Below are 18,438 nucleotides of genomic sequence, written 5' to 3'. Positions count from 1 at the left end.
TTCATCTCATCGGAACAAACAATATATGAGAATATAAGTTTTGGTTGTCATCAATATGTCTTGAGTTCTGTCTTCACTGTCTCACCATATTTATCTCAAATGTAAAAATAAGAAACAACAATTTTTTATAAGCTTTATATTTGTTAATATTGTGCAAAAACTTTTTGAAAAAAGACAAATCTAAAAGTTGGATAAGTTTGAATCTGTTATCTAGATTTTGGTAACAGTTTCTAAATGTATTTTGATACCTTTTGATACTTTTCAAAGTAAAGGAGACCACAAAAATATGTTATTACTGGCTTTATTTTAACAAAAGTATCTTATAATACATTAAACATTGCAATCCATTACTATTAACTATCTGCCATTTAGCTAGGGACACCCTACAACTACCTCTAAGGGTCCCCACACCTCACTGTATGTGTTTATTTAGTTTGCCTTGTCTTTGTCCCACCCATATAATGTTATTAATTTTCTTTACCTACAGTAAAAAAAAACAGCATCCAACTATATCTTGACAAAATAAAACAAATGACTTGTGTGTTGTTTGGGAACAGTTGGTAATGGTTATGTGCAGTAAAACTTTTCATGAACTCAACTTAAAATGTCTGTTCCTAAAATTGTATTCCACGAGAACACGCGAGATGAAGAGGGCAGTTAGGATTATGGTTTACAGAGTAAATAACTAAAAACTAATGTTTCTGGGCATAGTTTTCAAAATCTAATTTGTGGGAGAGAATCCCTCCGCCATTTCCAAGTATGTTTTTTTTTAAATGGTCAGCTTGAAGCGTCCCTCTATCTCTGACTCCCTTGTCGTCATGTGACATAAGTGCGCGTCTGTTATGATATTTCTTACTGGTTTGGATGACCCGCCTTATATTGCCTCTGATTGGCCAGTCCGTAATGTATAGGCCTAACCTTAGCTAATTGTGACTCATCATACAAACACCAACCATCCATCATGGATTTCGTCTGTATGTATGGATGTTCTCATTCAGGCTAAGATACAGGAAAAGCTACTTGTTTAAAAAGTAGCTAAGCAACCGCCAAGTATGTAGTAGCAAAATGTAGTTTGTTACTGCTCATTACTGGTGATATAAAGTCATTACAACCTACTCAGTTGGCCTAGTGGTTAGAGTGTCCGGCTGAGTCATACCAAAGACTATAAAAATGGGACTCATTACCTCCCTGCTTGGCACTCAGCATCAAAAGTTGTAATTGGGGGTTAAATTACCAAAAATGACCTCCCAGGGGGTGATCAAGGGTGATGGGTCAAATGCAGAGAATAATTTTGCCACACCTCGTGTGTGTGTGACAATCACTGGTACTTTAACTTTACCTTAACATGCAATGGGAGATAGGTCAAGCCTTAATTTATTATAATTTTGATGATCATGGCTTACAGTTTATAAAAAAAAAAAACAACAACACATTTTTTGAGATTTTCAATTCAAGGAATTCATACGTAAGTTATAAGCAATAAACATCTACATTATGTAAAATAAGGCTTGAAATGTCTTGTGTTGCATGTTATGAGCCTATGTCATTATTGTAATTTCACCTTGTAAATCTAAAGAAACCTTTGCACGATATATTGCAAAATATATTTTCTAGGCGGATGACAAAGATTCTTAAGTTTTAAAAATGATTAAAAAAATGTTACATTCTTGTGTAATTTCCACATACCGTATTTCCTTGAATGGCCGCCGGGGCGCTAATTAATTCAAAACCTCTTCTCACTCCTGCGCTTACCAAAGGCATGCAGTAAAAGTAAGCATGCACTAATTATTTTAAAACCTCTTCTCACTCCGGCACTTACCAAAGGTATGCAGTAAAAATTTGAGTGTGATGTAAGCTAGGACCTTAAATCCTACTGAATAGCTCTTAATCTTCTTCCCTTTATGCGATTTTAAATTACTGGTATTAAAATCAGCCTCCTCCATTTTGAAAATGATGACAGGGGAAGTGTCCCTCGTGACGTCACGAGTTTGACGAGGCGGTAATACTAAGCATGCGCTAAATATTTTTGGGAATCGAGTTTGACCCGGCAGTAATTCAAGGCAGGCGCATACTATATGCCCTGCGGCAATTCAAGGAAATACGGTATGTTTTATTTTTTTATATTCAACAGAATTTTATTTTCTTCTGTTTATTTTCAAAAGTTTTTTTCTATGTTATGTGCCTCTTAAGACCTCACTGTTGGCTTTGTAAATAAATAAATAAATGATAAATGGGTAACACTTGTATAGCGCTTTTCTACCTTCAAGGTACTCAAAGCGCTTTGACACTACTTCCACATTTACCCATTCACACACACATTCACACACTGATGGAGGGAGCTGCCATGCAAGGTGCTAACCAGCACCCATCAGGAGCAAGGGTGAAGTGTCTTGCTCAGGACACAACGGACATGACGAGGTTGGTACGAGGTTGGGATTGAACCAGGGACCCTCGGTTTGCGCACGGCCACTCTTCCACTGCGCCACGCCGTCCCAAAAAGTCTGTTAGCTGTAAACTAAACAAAAGTGATTCCAATCCATTTTTTGTTAGCTTTTTTTCCAAATAAGAATTGATAAGAGACCCGATAAAAGAACCGAATTGTTAAGCAGACTCAAAAGTGGAATCGGAATCGGAAAAATCTTATCAATTCCCATCCCTATTAGACAACTTCTCTTTGGGTACTAAGTAAGCGAATGGGTAACAAAGTCTCCTAATTTGGCTGCTGATGCATGCAGTAATACAGTGTGTGTGTCGTTTCTCATTCTATTATGTTGTCAAATTATGAGGGACACGCGGTAGAAAATTGATTATTAATTTGTTTATTTACTGTTAATATCTGGTTACTTTCTGTTTTACATATACTATACACTTCTATTAAAATGTAAGAGGCACTTACTCTTCTGTTGGTTGGGTACTTTGGATGACGTTATTACTCAACATGCATAGTAATTACTTGTATCCTCCTACAGTGTGTAGTAAAGCATGTTAAAATAACCATCGTCCAGCAGGATGATACTTAAGGAAACGTAGTTCATCTGTCGCATGGAGGCAAAGATTAGTGATTTAGAAGTAGCTAAAACACTAAGGAGAGATGTTATGTTTCAAAGCACTGCTTACAGAACAGCGTTTCCGTGTTTACAGCTCCATATTTGTTAGTTTTTAAGCCAAAATATGTTCATTGTCCCTCTTCTGTTTCCACACATTGGAAAGTAAGCTTGTAAGTGCTGTGTGTATGCGTATGTTGACTATCATGCACCGCGACTTGTATACCATGATACCACGCCTCATGACGATAAAAAAAAAAAAGTACCGGTAGTTTTCAATGGCAGTATAGTACCTTTTAACTCATTAGTACTGCGGTACTTTACTAGTACTTGTATACTGTACAACCCTATTAGGATGTTCAGGAAATGTGAGTTATGTAATGTTTTATGTGTATCAGGGTGTGGAGGATATGCTGACAATCAGGTTGGAGCAGTGTCAACCACAGGCCATGGGGAGGCCATTATGACCGTTACACTTGCCAGACTCATCCTGTTTCACATGGAGCAAGGTAAATACAGTACACACACAAACACACATATTTTAATTTATTCAGGACATTGTATTTTCAGGACATTGAGTCAAACGCAACTTGACAGTTTGACCTCTCATTTGAGCAGGGCTAAATCCTCTACAGATGGGGACATACCCAGACAATGATGGTTTCATTGTGTTTTTTATGTGTTTACTGTATTTGGTTTGTAACAAAATAGAGCAAAACCGGCTTTGGTGCGCATGAACATAGGCGCCGATCTACATTTCTGCCAATGGGTGCTCAGACGGGCGGTTAATCTGACGCTACTTTTCTGAGCATGCGCGGTTTTAGCTCTGTGAGGAGCAAGGATTTGCCATCAATCCCACGTGGGTGCATTGGCGCCGATCCTGTGGGTGCTTCGGGGCCTGAGCACCCACGGGATCGGTGCCTATGTGCATGAACCCTCTTACTGAGGATAAATACAGTACTTTGGATCTGGAAGTGATGAAGCCTGACCGGTCTGTGAGGCAATTGGTACTGGGCCACAAAGAAACATTAAATAATTTATAAACAAGCATTTTCTTAGACTTAACTTTCGCCTGTCCCACTTGACACACAAATAACCTTATTCATATATGTATAATAAAATTTGTGATAGGAAGTTACTAGTTGGTGTATTTGTTGTATATTTGTTTCGCACATTAATGAACAAATAAAATGTAAACGTGCCATATTGGAGCCAAAGACTAATATCCATATGCAGTCCATTGCAAAGAAACAAGCCCAGGGCTTCCTCTAATTCGGAAATATGGTGAGTTGTATTTTTCATGCCCCTATTTTTGCTGTATTTATTTGCTACCCATGGAAGACTGGTGCATGAAAATAATGCTTACATTAAACCGGTCCCTGATGCAAAAAAATATAAGGGACACCTGTTTCAAGACAATCTGAACAGTCCCATTGCAATCAATTCATTGCCTGAGAATCTCACATAAAATGTGACAAGATAGAGGTCAAGCTTTCAGCATGCACAGACTAGTCTTCCCCACAAGTAGAAGATAGAAAAAAAGAAGATACTTATAGACTACAACCTTCAGATTACATTGACAGACTAACGTAAAGCACTTTGGGTAAACCTCTACCACAATGAGAGCTTCCGAGGCATGGGGGGCACCTTCCCCCTTTGTGATCTAGATGGCCCCCTTGTGTTCCACCCTAAATTTCATTGGTTCTTGATGCTATCAGCCAAGCAGTTGCCACCCACTATTCTATCACCAACCAGATTCAAAACTTAAACACTTTATTAGTATTTTTTTCCGACAAAACGCTACATTTAAAGCAAAAAGGGTCTTTCAATTTGAAGTTTTACAAACAGGAGGTGAAAGAGGACAACCGCAAGTAAGGCACTCCCACAAAGTTTGTGTATTCCTTGATTGAAGTGTTAAAGATAAGATGTACCGTTTTGTGCAGGACAGTCGTACATTTTCATTTCTTTTCACACGTCCCACAAATTGAGACGTTGTCCCGCGCTGCGAACAGTTGACCTCTCATTTTGAAATGCGTGTTTTGTACGAGTGAAGTGGCACTTATCAAGTGAAAGGCAAGGTGATGAGAAAGCAGTGAGGCACAATCAATCAAACTGCGATGTGTACAGCCACACAACCGCCAACAAGAACTGAATATGTACTTCAGCATATTGTTGTACTACAAACCCCATTTCCATATGAGTTGGGAAATTGTGTTAAATGTAAATATAAACAGAACACAATGATTTGCAAATCATTTTCAACCCATATTCAGTTGAATATGCTACAAAGACAACATATCTGATGTTCAAACTTTTTGCAAATAATCATTAACTTTAGAACTTTAGCAACACGTGACAAAGAAGTTGGGAAAGGTGGCAATAAATACTGATGAAGTTGAGGAATGCTCACCAAACACTTATTTGGAACATCCCACAGGTCTGCAGGCTAATTGGGAACAGGTGGATTCCATGATTGGGTATACAAACAGCTTCCCAAAAAATGCTCAGTCTTTCACGAGAAAGGAAGGGGCGAGGTACACCCCTTTGTCCACAACTGCGTGAGCAAATAATCAAACAGTTTAAGAACAACGTTTCTCAAAGTGCAATTGCAAGACATTTATTAAACGATTATTCATTAATTTGAAAATAAAAGAATTAATTTTACCACCAAAACTCAACTTTAAATATCTATCCATCCTTCCAATTTCTACCGCTTGTCCATTTTGGGGTCACAGGGATCCTGGAGCCTATCTCAGCTGCATTCGGAAGGCGGGGTGCACCCTGGACAAGTCGCCATCTCATCACAGGGCCAACACAGATAGACAGAAAACATTCACATTCACACACTAGGGCCAATTTAGTGTTGCCAATCAACCTATCCCCAGGTGCATGTCTTTGGAGGTGGGAGGAAGCCGGAGTACTTGGAGGGAACCCACGCAGTCACGGGGAGAACATGCAAACTCCACACAGAAAGATCTGAGCTCGGGATTGAACCCAGGACTATGTAGTTTTAAAAAATGGATATACATTTGTTACAAATAAACTACAACAAGTAAAATAATAATGGGAATGACAATACATATAAGTATTAGCAATATAAAAAAAACAGTAAAATTCAGTTTCTCTGTTTTAATTATTTTTAATTCAGTTTTTTACCTTTTATACTTAATTTAAAACCAATAGTGTGTGCTTTTTATGTAAAATAAAATAAAATGTAATAAAGTGTTTTTCAATTAAATGCAAAAATAATCACACTTATTGTTGCAATATATCTTTGGACAATGTTGGGCATTTTAGGTCAAAGCATAATAATTGTGTAATTGTATCAATATGTGTTTCAAGTATGTTTGTGCAAGGTAATCTTTTGAAACCATTATTTTGTTAGCGCAGTCAGAACGGATGTGGCGGCACCGCGCTATTATTATGCTCTCAGCTTGGTGAGTAAATAGGAAACTCACTTGAGGCTGTTGTTTAAAAAAAAAAAAGAGAGCACCTCTCATTATGCGACTGCGGTTTTGTTTGCACAGTAATGTTACATATATGATGTCGTTCACAACAACACAAGCAGATGAGATGTGTTGGGAAGGTGTATGGATTATTCCTGTTAATTTAGCCTTGTGGTTTAGTCGCTGTTTGAAGTGACCGTCTCAACATTGTTTGGTTCAATGACGGTGCGGTTGAGTGTGTCGGGGATAAATGAGCGATACTAAACACATTAGTTTCCAAAACAAATGTCCATTCTCCTCACAATGACAACATTTCACTTACATGTATGTCAATTTTACGCCTATTCTTTTGCCTTTATCAGCAGAATATGTTTTATTAGCCAATTATGTGACTACGTGGGCGGTTACATTACAGCAGAAATCACATGCCTTACTTTTTATGTTGAGTTTTTTAGGTTTATGTTGTGATTATTGATTAGGCATACTAGTGTTGTGTCAAATAAAAATAGTAACCATGGGGAAATCCCATACTTTGAGTAGACATGCTCTTTTTCACTCATTTGCGCATTTGATTCACCGTCACAAGCTCTGGAATCCCTGTGCAGCCCATTAATCGTTTTTTGTTTTGTTTTCAATGATTATATTTTCATAATTATGAGAATCCATAATCAAAATTAAAATTTGAATAATTGTCCAGCCCTAGTTTCAAGTTATCTTTAGCAGTTAGCTTGGCGATTAGCATGCCTGCTCCTGGTTTGCGTTCGGTGTGTAACATGTTTAGCTTCGTCCTCCAGTGATAATAGAATGCTTTATAATGATACTGTCAGAATTGCTAATGACAGTTTGGTTATGTTTGGGTTTTCCTGTGTTTAGAATCACTTTCTGTCCTGGTGATCTTGTTTTGTCAGTGTTTGCGGTTTGGTCTCTGTGTTTTGCAGCACTTTTACTTCCTGTTCCATGTTCTGTCAGCACATGTTTCACACTCGTTTGATTAGTTCTATTTAGTTCCACCTCCTGCAATGTTGGATCATTGCTCTTAATGTTCCTTAGAGACTGATGCTGAGGGTGCTGTTTCTGTTTGTTCACTTCTTCCTTGTATGTAATACAAGCCCCGTTTCCATATGAGTTGGGAAATTGTGTTTGATGTAAATATAAATGGAATACAATGATTTGCAAATCATTTTCAACCCATATTCAGTTGAATATGCTACAAAGACAACCTATTTGATGTTCAAGCTGATAAACATTTTTTTTTGTGCAAATAATCATTAAGTTTAGAATTTGATGTCAGCAACATGTGACAAAGAAGTTGGGAAAGGTGGCAATAAATAATGATAAAGTTAAGGAATGCTCATCAAATACTTATTTGGAACATCCCACAGGTGTACAGGCTAATTGGGAACAGGTGGGTGCCATGATTGGGTATTAAAAGAGCTTCCCAAAATGCTCAGTCTTTCACAAGAAAGGATGTAGCGAAGTACACCCCTTTGTCCAAAACTGCGTGGGCAAATAGTCTAACAGTTTAAGAACAACGTTTCTCGAAGTGCAATTGCAAGAAATTTAGGAATTTCAACATCAAAAGGTTCAGATAATTTGGAGAAATCATTCCACGTAAGCGGCATGGCCGGAAACCAACATTGAATGACCGTGACCTCCGATCCCTCAGACGGCACTGTATCAAAAACCGACATCAATCTCTAAAGGATATCACCACATGGGCTCAGGAACACTTCAGAAAACCACTGTCACTAAATACAGTTCGTCGCTACATCTGTAAGTGCAAGTTAAAGCTCTACTATGCAAGGCGAAAGCCATTTATCAACTACATCCAGAAATGCCGCCGGATTCTCTGGGCCCGAGATCATCTAAGATGGACTGATGCAAAGTGGAAAAGTGTTCTGTGGTCTGACGAGTCCACATTTCAAATTGTTTTTGGAAATATTCGACATCGTGTCATCCGAACCAAAAGGGAAGCGAACCATCCAGACTGTTATCGACGCAAAGTTCAAAAGCCAGCCTCTGAGATGGTATGGGGGTGCATTAGTGCCCTAGGCATGCGTAACTTACACATCTGTAAAGGCACCATTAATGCTGAAAGGTACATACAGGTTTTGGAACAACATATGCTGCTTATTTCAGCAAGACAATGCAAAGCCACATTCAGCAGGTGTTACAACAGCGTGGCTTCGTAAAAAAAGAGTGCGGGCACTTTCCTGGTCCGCCCGTAGTCCAGACCTGTCTCCAATCAAAAATGTGTGCTGCATTATGAAGCTTAAAATACGACAGCTCTACATAAAACAAGAATGGGAAAGAATTCCACTTTCAAAGCTTCAACAATTAGTTTCCTCAGTTACCAAACGTTTATTGAGTGTTGTTAAAAGAAAAGGTGATGTAACACAGTGGTGAACATGCCCGTTCCCAACTACTTTGGCACGTGTTGCAGCCATGAAATTCTAAGTTAATTCTTATTTGCAAAAAAAAAACAAAGTTTATGAGTTTGAACATCAAATATCTTGTATTTGTAGTGCATTCAATTGAATATGGGTTGAAAAGGATTTGCAAATCATTGTATTTTGTTTATATTTACATCTAGCACAATTTCCCAACTCATATGGAAACGGGGTTAGTAGAACAAACACTTAGTTGCCACGTTTAACCTGCCGTAACGCGGTTTTTATATAAGTACAATTTCAATTAAGATGGTTGAGACTTATTTGTCAAAGTTCACTTTTTGTAATGCTTTAAATTACACTGAAATATTTATAAGTTTTTTTCTGCAGAAAATAAATATTTGCGGTTCACACTTTGTATTAACATTCTCACTGTTAAGCTCAAATACTGAACCAGGAGATTACATATTCACTAACTAATTTTAAAACATTTTTACTTTTTAGAAATGTTTCCAACAGGAGTAGCAGTTTCAATTCATCTGTTTTTTTTAGTTGAATTAGTTATAATGGAACTGTGCATGAGTGTCATGCATTTTAGAAAATGTTTAACTTTTTTTTTTTTTTCACACCAACAGATGTTTGCTACAAAAATTAACTTGGCATTTTATATACTTGATAATGACATTTTATATACTTGATAATGACATCATTTTTACTTGATAATGACATCATATTTACTTGATAATGACATCATTTTTTTCTGTATAATTCATGACCGAGCAACAACGTAGAATTAGGCGCTTGTCTTTATTTCTGAATGGGTGGCACGCCTAATTTATTGAGTGTGCTTCCCCCTACCTCAAAATATTCTGGATCCGCCCCTGCTCTAAAGTATTTGGAGATCTCCGTTAATGTCACTAAATGTAAAACGTTGCAACTGGCGGCAAATTCCACACAGCTTATTTGGAAGATGAAAGGAAGGCAATAAATAAGTAAATACCTTCTTCATGCCTCTATGCTTTGAGTTCACATTTTTAAAACTTATGCAGATCCCAAATACAGAAAAACAGGTGCCAATGGGTACGAAAACTTGGTTTTGCATAACAGGCCACCTTTAATGTCTTAATTAGTGTGTCCACCTTGCTGTGATCCAACATTGTGACATAATTTATAAGTCAGAAATGTTTTTATTCATCAGAACTCTATTAAGAGTTGGTCCTTCCATCCATCCATTTTTCTACCGCTTGTCCCTCTCGGGGTGGCGGCGGGTACTGAAGCCTATTCCTGTTTCATCTAATTCTTAAAAGAGACGTGTTGTTCACGTACAAGTCTGGTCTTTTTAAAGGCTCTTTCAAGTGAATGATGAGAACAGATTCACAGTTGTAAGTTGTTTGTTTGATAGCTGTTCTTTATGCAAATTGCCCATGTTGCCCTCTCAGAATCAGAATGAGAATCAGAATCAAAAGCTTTCATTCTTGTAGGCGTAATGAAATCAGTGCTCAGAAGGCTGTATTCATGTGAAAGCGGTCATTCGCAGGCCCTCTTATTCAGGCAGTTAACTTAGTGAAGGAGTTTAATAAGTACCTGCAATTACTGGAGCTGTTTAGCTGTTGCATTTAAAATTATAAAAATATATTAGCAGCAGGAAAATAAATTAAAAAGAACAAGAGTTAAAGGAATTGTAACTTGTGGATGCACGTCATCGCAATGCGCAGGGGGGATGTTGACAGGAAAGATAAAGCCTTACATAGTGACGTCATTTTTAAAGAATGGGGAAATGGCACCATCTTGTGGAATGTTTACAATGGAAACAAAAGCCAAATTAGAATATTATCAATATTTCAAAATAATTCTCATCAGTGTATACATTTTGATTTGATTAAACGTATTAAACTTAAACTTATTACTGTCAGGAGTGATTGATGAAAACAAATTACAAGTTACTTTAATAAAGAACCAGCCAGTCTTTCAAATGGCTCTTTCAGAAAGGAACGGCTCCTTAAGATCCGGCCCTCTGCAAAGAGCCATAAATCCCATCTCTAGTTTAAACTCGTTGAAGTCTTGTCTTGAAGTAAATCGTTTTAATCTCCATCCGTATTTGTGTGAATCATTAAGAATGCTTTCACGCCTGTGTGCAATAATCCTGTTGTCTAGTCAGCATTTTGATCTGCTGGATTATCTCAGCAAATGAGAAGTTCTCACTATAGATTTGTGAACAATATTTCAGAGCAATAATAAGCCTTATGGGTCCATAAAGAATTGAAGTGACTTAGTTTGATAGTAACCTTTCTTTGTCTGTAGAATATTTTCTAGGCTAGAGCCTAGTTGTAATAAACCATTGACACTAAAGTTTGGAATGTTAGAGGTTTTACTTTTAGAAGCAGGCATTAGTAACTTATTAACACCTTCTAGTATTGCAATGTTGTTTTGGATGTGTTGAGTCGATGAACAATGTCCACAATACAATTATTGCGTCTTTCGACAGCTTTTTCTAAAAGTTGTGGCAAACATTGCAATGTTTTAAGACTTCATTTGTTTCCAAATAACATTGAATAAACTTGTGATTTTATGAATTTTCTATTATTTTTTAAATGTTTTTTGTAACCTTAACCTCAAAAAGCACAGGACTCGAACAAACATGGGAAACAAATAATGGTTTTACTTGTTTTATACCACACAGACTTAAAAACACATACTTAGAGGTCATTGTCAAATGACTGTACTGTATTAATTATAATTACAGGAAAATTGCTGATATTTTCTGTGTTCATTTTACACTTTGCCTATGGAAAAAAGTGTTTGTTTATCTTAATCATTCATTTATAATTCCAACATATTTACCCCCACACGTTTACAGCATTTGTAAACTGTTGAGAGCAATCTATACTGGACATTTTTGTTCCAAAAAAAAAAAGAAAGACAATGGGAGGTCATCACACTTCAACATCTCAGTCATACATGCTGCCTCTTTGCTAAAACATTATAGCTAATGACAATCTGGTCTTAATTTCCTCACCCTGGTTAATAATTGTAAAATAAATATATAAATACATCCATCCATTTTCTACCGCTTGTCCTGTTCGGGGTCGCAGGGGGGTGCATGACATGAGCCTATCTCAGCTGCATTCGGGTGGAAGGCCGCGTACACCCTGGACAAGTCACCCCTCATCACAGGGCCAACACAGATACACAGACAACATTCACATATGTAACTATGAAATAAATATTTATATTTATGTATATTTATGTAGTATTATTATTGTTTATTTATTTATTTATTTACTACATTACCCAGAAGGTTTCGCGCCGTAAAGTAATGGTCCTAGGTATGCTGGAGTATTACGGAGCCAATTTTTTTCTGTGTTTATAGGGTGATTAGTCAGCATAAACATGTCACACTTACTGTACATAAATAACATAACACAGGCTGTACTAAGTCAGTGTGTGCAATAAATCTCTCAGCAAATTTTATATTAGGCGACATGCTGACAAACAGAAAGAGGGAGGGCCCATACGCTGAGTGCGTGTACTGAATGCAGTGCATTGAAAACGAGCATACAGTACTAATGCAGAGAAGACGAGCAGCTGCTTGATCTCAGCTTGTTGCCTTGTATTTGATCAGGAAATGTATAAATTAAGCGATTTTTGTTTAAGTAAATGATTAATACAGTTGTAATCATACGGAAATACTGTCATGTGTTTGGCTGCTCTGCTGCCTCCCTTATCTGCATTTTTTTGCAGGACCTGGTTATGATGTTCCGGGGTGGACCAAACCACACACACCTGCTGTCGATTTGCTGCTGGCCTACTTAAAGGGGTTGTTTGCACCATTTACACAGCTGCCGAGAGGGCGCTAACTTTCGAATATACAAACCCTGTTTCCATATGAGTTGGGAAATTGTGTTAGATGTAAATATAAACGAAATACAATGATTTGCAAATCATTTTCAACCCATATTCAGTTGAATATACTACAAAGACAACATATTTGATGTTCAAACTCCATCCATCCATCCATCTTCCTCTGCTTATCGCGGGGGCAGCAGCCTAAGCAGGGAAGCCCAGAGTTCCCTCTCCCCAGCCACTTCGTCTAGCTCTTCCCGGAGGATCCCGAGGCGTTTCCAGGCCAGCCGGGAGACATAGTCTTCCCAACGTGTCCTGGGTCTTCCCCGTGGCCTCCTAATGGTTGGACGTGCCCTAAACACCTCCCTAGGGAGGCAAATTGATAAAAACATTTTTTTTTGCAAATAATCATTAACTTTAGAATTTGATGCCTGCAACACGTGACAGAGTAGTTGGGAAAGGTCGCAATAAATACTGATAAAGTTGAGGAATGCTAATCAAACACTTATTTGGAACATCCCACAGGTGTGCAGGCTAATTGGGAACAGGTGGGTGCCATTATTGGGTATAAAAACAGCTTCCCAAAAAATGCTCAGTCTTTCACAAGAAAGGATGGGGCTAGGTACACCCCTTTGTCCACAACTGCGTGAGCAAATAGTCAAACAGTTTAAGAACAACGTATTTCTCAAAGTCCAATTGCAAGAAATTTTGGAATTTCAACATCTACGGTCCATAATATCATCAAAAGGTTCAGAGAATCTGGAGAAATCACTCCACGTAAGCGGCATGGCGGGAAAAACAACATTGAATGACCGTGACCTTCGATCCCTCAGATGGCACTGTATCAAAAACCGACATCAATCTCTAAAGGATATAACCACATGGCCCAGGAACACTTCAGAAAACCACTGTCACTAAATACAGTTTGTCGCTACATCTGTAAGTGCAAGTTAAAGCTGTACTATGCAAAGCGAAAGCCATTTATCAACAACATCCAGAAACGCGCTGGCTTCTCTGGACCCGAGATCATCTAAGATGGACTGATGCAAAGTGGAAAAGTGTTCTGTGGTCTAACGAGTCCACATTTCATATTGTTTTTGGAAATATTCGACATTGTGTCATCCGGACCAAAGGGGAAGCGAACTGTTATCAACGCAATGTTAAAAAGCCAGAATCTTTGATGGTATGTGGGTGCATTAGTGCCCAAGGCATGGGTAACTTACACATCTGTGAAGGCACCATTAATGCTGAAAGGTACATACAGGTTTTGGAACAACATATGCTGCCTATCTAAGCACCGTCTTTTTCATGGACGCCCCTGCTTATTTTAGCAAGACAATGCCAAGCCACATTGAGCACGTGTTACAACCGCATGGCTTCGTAAAAAAAAGAGTGCGGGTACTTTCCTGGCCCGCCTGCAGTCCAGACCTGTCTCCCATCCAAAATGTGTGGCGCTTTATGAAGCGTAAAATACGACAGCAGAGACCCCGGACTGTTGAACGACTGAAGCTCTACATAAAACAAGAATGGGAAAGAATTCCACTTTCAAAGCTTCAACAATTAGTTTCCTCAGTTCCCAAATGTTTTATGAGTGTTGTTAAAAGAAAAAGTGATGTAACACAGTGATGAACATGCCCTTTCCCAACTACTTTGGCTCGTGTTTCAGCCATGAAATTCTAAGTTAATTATTATTTGCAAAAAAACTAAGTTTATGAGTTTGAACATCACATATCTTGTCTTTGTAGTGCATTCAACTGAATATGGGTTGAAAAGGATTTGCAAATCATTGTATTCCGTTTATATTTACATCTTAACACAATTTCCCAACTCATATGGAAACGGGGTTTGTAGTTTACACAGTATATCCCACCGTCTTGCAGCTCTTATGACATAACTACGTACATGCGTAACATATGCACGCGCAGTAACTTTGAGTGTTGTTAGCTGATAATTGCAATCTTTAGAGCTAGCATTAGCTGTCATTGAAAGTATATTCTAACATAACAACAACATGACTGTAATTTGTTTGTTGCTTCTCTTGGCTTTTGCATGTGTGAACCTGTTCTCTGCGCATACGTTTTGACGAGACCGGGTGAGTGACCGCCGTAATTTTGTTCTGGCCGGTAAATTTTTTTAAATAACATAAATTTACTATTTGTGAAAAAAATAGACAATTGTCAAACAAATGTGTTCTGTTAAACCACTTACTTAAGCTAGCTGGGGGTGTTTATGTTATATTATTTGCTTTGAAAAATGTTACTGTAAGTAAGATGCAACCAGCACTTTTAAGCCTCCCTGCCAGTCGATTGTAGATGTTTCACTCTCCTCCAAGGACTTCTTCCACTTGCTTGGTGTTTCCCAGAGGACATTCCTTCATTGCTCTCCTCACACTTAACCTTTCCAGTGGCTGCGTCCTGGTATTGCTGTGTTGTATTTGTATTTTTCCCCACTCCTTTTGAGTGCGTCTTTTGTTTCTCCTCTCCTTTTTTGAGTGCGCTTTTCGAAATGTTTTATACTTCTGCGCCTTTTGTTTTTAAACATTATTATTTTTGTTGACTGTTTCTTCTCTCCTTTGGGGTCTTACTACAGCTTAGCCAATTGTAAAAATACCTTTATAACACACTTTGATTGTAACTATTATTTTATGACATGGGCTTCACGGTGGAAGAGGGGTTAGTGCGTCTGCCTCACAATACGAAGGTCCTGCAGTCCTGGGTTCAATCCCAGGCTCCGGATCTGTCTGTGTGGAGTTTGCATGTTCTCCCCGTAAATGCGTGGGTTCCCTCCGGGTACTCCGGCTTCCTCCCACTGCCAAAGACATGCACCTGGGGATAGGTTGATTGGCAACACTAAATTGGCCCTAGTGTGTGAATGTGAGTGTGAGTGTTGTCCATCTGTGTTGGCCCTGCGATGAGTTGGCGACTTGTCCAGGGTGTACACCGCCTTCCGCCCGATTGTAGCTGAGATAGGCGCCAGCGCCCCCCGCGGCCCCAAAAGGGAATAAGCGGTAGAAAATGGATGGATTTATGACATTATTTGACACTGAAATTGCTAAATAAAGATTTACAATAAAATACTTGACTATAATCACGTACACAAACTTTTTTTTTTCAGTTTGTTACACCAAAGCTTACCCACACTAATACCATGTCATTAACTTTTATGCCATTCTGTCAAAGACATAAACATCAAAATAGCAATAACCAGAAGCTCAGAAAAATAATACAGACTACTTACTCGATTTTTTACAATCTGCTTAATTCCGTTATGACTGCTAGTCCCACAAAACATGGGTGTTAAAGTGGGAACATGTATATTTATTAACCCTTAAGGACATCTAAAAGTGTGTCAGTTAGAAAATACACATTACAAGGTTATGTTGAATCACACACCACTAAGGTAATTGTACTGAAAACTATCTAGGAATGGTGAAACCCAGGCTGCTTTGCAAAGTAAACCACATTGATACACGTTTGATACTCGGAGAACGAGCTCTATCTGCTGGTTCCACATGTGTAATACATTTCCAGGCAAGTGGCTATCATTAGTCTTAGTGGGGCTTTTTATGAGGTTCTTTTGTTTGATTTTGTTGCACTGTTGTTATTTTTCATATAGAGTAATGGCCTACAGTAAATGTAATCTTACTTGCTTGCATTTGCACAGTTGATCAAGGTTTGCATGTCAATAGCATATATTGTTCTTCTAAAGGCACTGTACTTGTCCTCAGGTCAATCAGTAGAGGCAGCCAGCGACTTGGCCCTGGCTTACATGAAGTCCAGAGTGCAGGGACTGGGCGGTGTGGTGACATTGGATCCTCAGGGTCATTGGGCCGCTCGCTGCTCCAGTCTTCAACTGGCATGGGCTGCAGTCCAGAAGGACACGCTACACTACGGCATAAACAGCGGGGAGCACTTTACCCAAGGCCTTGATGAGCCCCACTGACAATTGGAGGCTAATCACAAACATCTTTAACTATGGCTTGTAATAATCTTTAACTTTTATCAGTAGTCAATTTTAACTTTCATTAGTAATCGTTTTTCAAGTACCAATAGAGTCGAAAAACAAGTTGCCTCTAAATTAATGCTATTATCATATATATCTGATGTATGACACCAAAAGACTTTCAAAGTTTACGAGTAAATAGATATGATCAAAATAGTGTCAATCTCATGGAGATTCCCAAGCCATTTTGGGAGAAAATGAGCCAGCCAGTCACGTGATCGTGTGACGTAGAGGTAGGAACCGCAGACCTTTTCATCACCAACAACAATGCAAATAATGCTGACTTTGTGAGAGCCAACAACGATTACCTTGGGAAAAATTATGATCAGAAACTTATATTGTTGTTCCTGAATATAAAAAGGATGAGCTACAAGTTCTAGAAGCTCTGCTAAACAGATCCAGCTTTAGTAAAACACTAAGCATCATGAAGCAGTATTCCTAAGTGCTAAACAATAAATACAAACTACAAACATAATAAAACGATAGCTTACTGTACAATGTCTGCTCTCACTGCGATGACGACTGATAGGATGTCCATATCTAACCGTTTGAATGTAGAGTTAATCATGATGCACACAAAGGGTTAGCAAGGAAGTCACACTGCTGACACTGTCTTCGGTTATGTGTTTTGTCTCCATAATATCCAACTGAGAGGCATGATTTATAATCTTTAATAACTTTGACGAGCCGAGATGCGATGATGCGGGAGCAGCAGGATATCGCTGCTGGCTCACAGGAAAGCAGCAGAGGGCTATTTAGCTGTGCGTTATCTGCCATCAAAAATAGTTTGTCTGTTTTAGCGCTTGTAATGTGAAAATCGCTAATATTTGGTTAATATTCAGGTCAGGATATGCATATAGAGTATGGTTGACAAGTTTTGGATGGTTATTTAGAGGGTTTTGTGGGTAGAATAGAGAGCTCCGAGCATTGATGGACTTTTTATGAATTTATTTATCTATGACTTACAATTCATAAAAAAGAGAAAACTATATGTATTTCCATTATGACTGATCAGATACTACGGTCAAAGTGCAGAAGTGTTCCTCCAGTGACATCAATCTACGCAAATTACCGAAGACGTTCAGAGCAGAATATTCAAAATGTGTGACTGAATTTGTGGCATTTTGTGATTTTCCACTCTACTGGTACTTTAACTTTCATTAGTAATCATTACCTTTGACTAGTACTCACAAAAAGTTGTTAAAGATGACATTCTAATAAAGATTTTAGAAAAACTAGTTTTCACAATTTATTTTACATCGGCCTTTTTATGAGAATAGGAGTCACATACAGTACATAAAATAGACACTCTTGTTTAATACATTTTTAAAACCCTTAAACCTGGTTCTTCAAAGGGAACGGCGTGGCACGGGTAATATAGGGTTCCTGGTTTGATGTCCTAGTCACTTTTGTTGTGTCCTTGAGCAAGACACTTAACCCTTGCTCCTGATGGGTGGTGGTTAGGTTAGGGCCTTGCATGGTAGCTCCCGCCATCAGTGTGTGAATGGGTGAATGTGGAAATAGTGTCAAAGCGTACCTTGAAGGTAGAAAAGTGCTATACAAGTATAATCCAATTGCCAATACAAGTTAAAGGGATTTTTTTTAATAAATCGTTTTCCTGAAACTCTTGTAATCACAGTATGTTTTACAATTTGCTGCCACTAGAGGGTGCTACTGTCAGACATCATACAGAAATATAGGGACGACCTGGTA

The 18,438-nt window shown here is 38.3% G+C and overlaps 1 protein-coding gene across 4 annotated transcripts in view; it reads left to right on the top strand.

Annotated features, from left to right (window-relative positions):
• asrgl1 (asparaginase and isoaspartyl peptidase 1) overlaps positions 1 to 17,963 on the top strand; it is a 49,007-nt gene extending 31,044 nt beyond the window's left edge. For 3 of the 4 annotated variants that reach the window (XM_061910978.1, XM_061910977.1, XM_061910980.1), the window contains 2 exons: positions 3,443 to 3,553; positions 16,451 to 17,963. In XM_061910978.1, coding sequence (XP_061766962.1) covers positions 3,443 to 3,553; positions 16,451 to 16,665 — 326 coding nt within the window. In that variant the 3' untranslated portion in view covers positions 16,666 to 17,963. Of the gene's footprint in view, positions 1 to 3,442; positions 3,554 to 12,621; positions 12,791 to 16,450 lie in introns of those variants that run through there. The other variant, XM_061910981.1, reaches the window with a different exon arrangement.
• Positions 17,964 to 18,438: the final 475 nt, after the last annotated feature.

This window comes from Nerophis ophidion, linkage group LG09, assembly GCF_033978795.1.
Source record: "Nerophis ophidion isolate RoL-2023_Sa linkage group LG09, RoL_Noph_v1.0, whole genome shotgun sequence".
NCBI lineage: Eukaryota > Metazoa > Chordata > Actinopteri > Syngnathiformes > Syngnathidae > Nerophis > Nerophis ophidion.
Note: the sequence above shows the minus strand (reverse complement) of the source record. Positions and strands in the feature narration are given on the sequence as shown.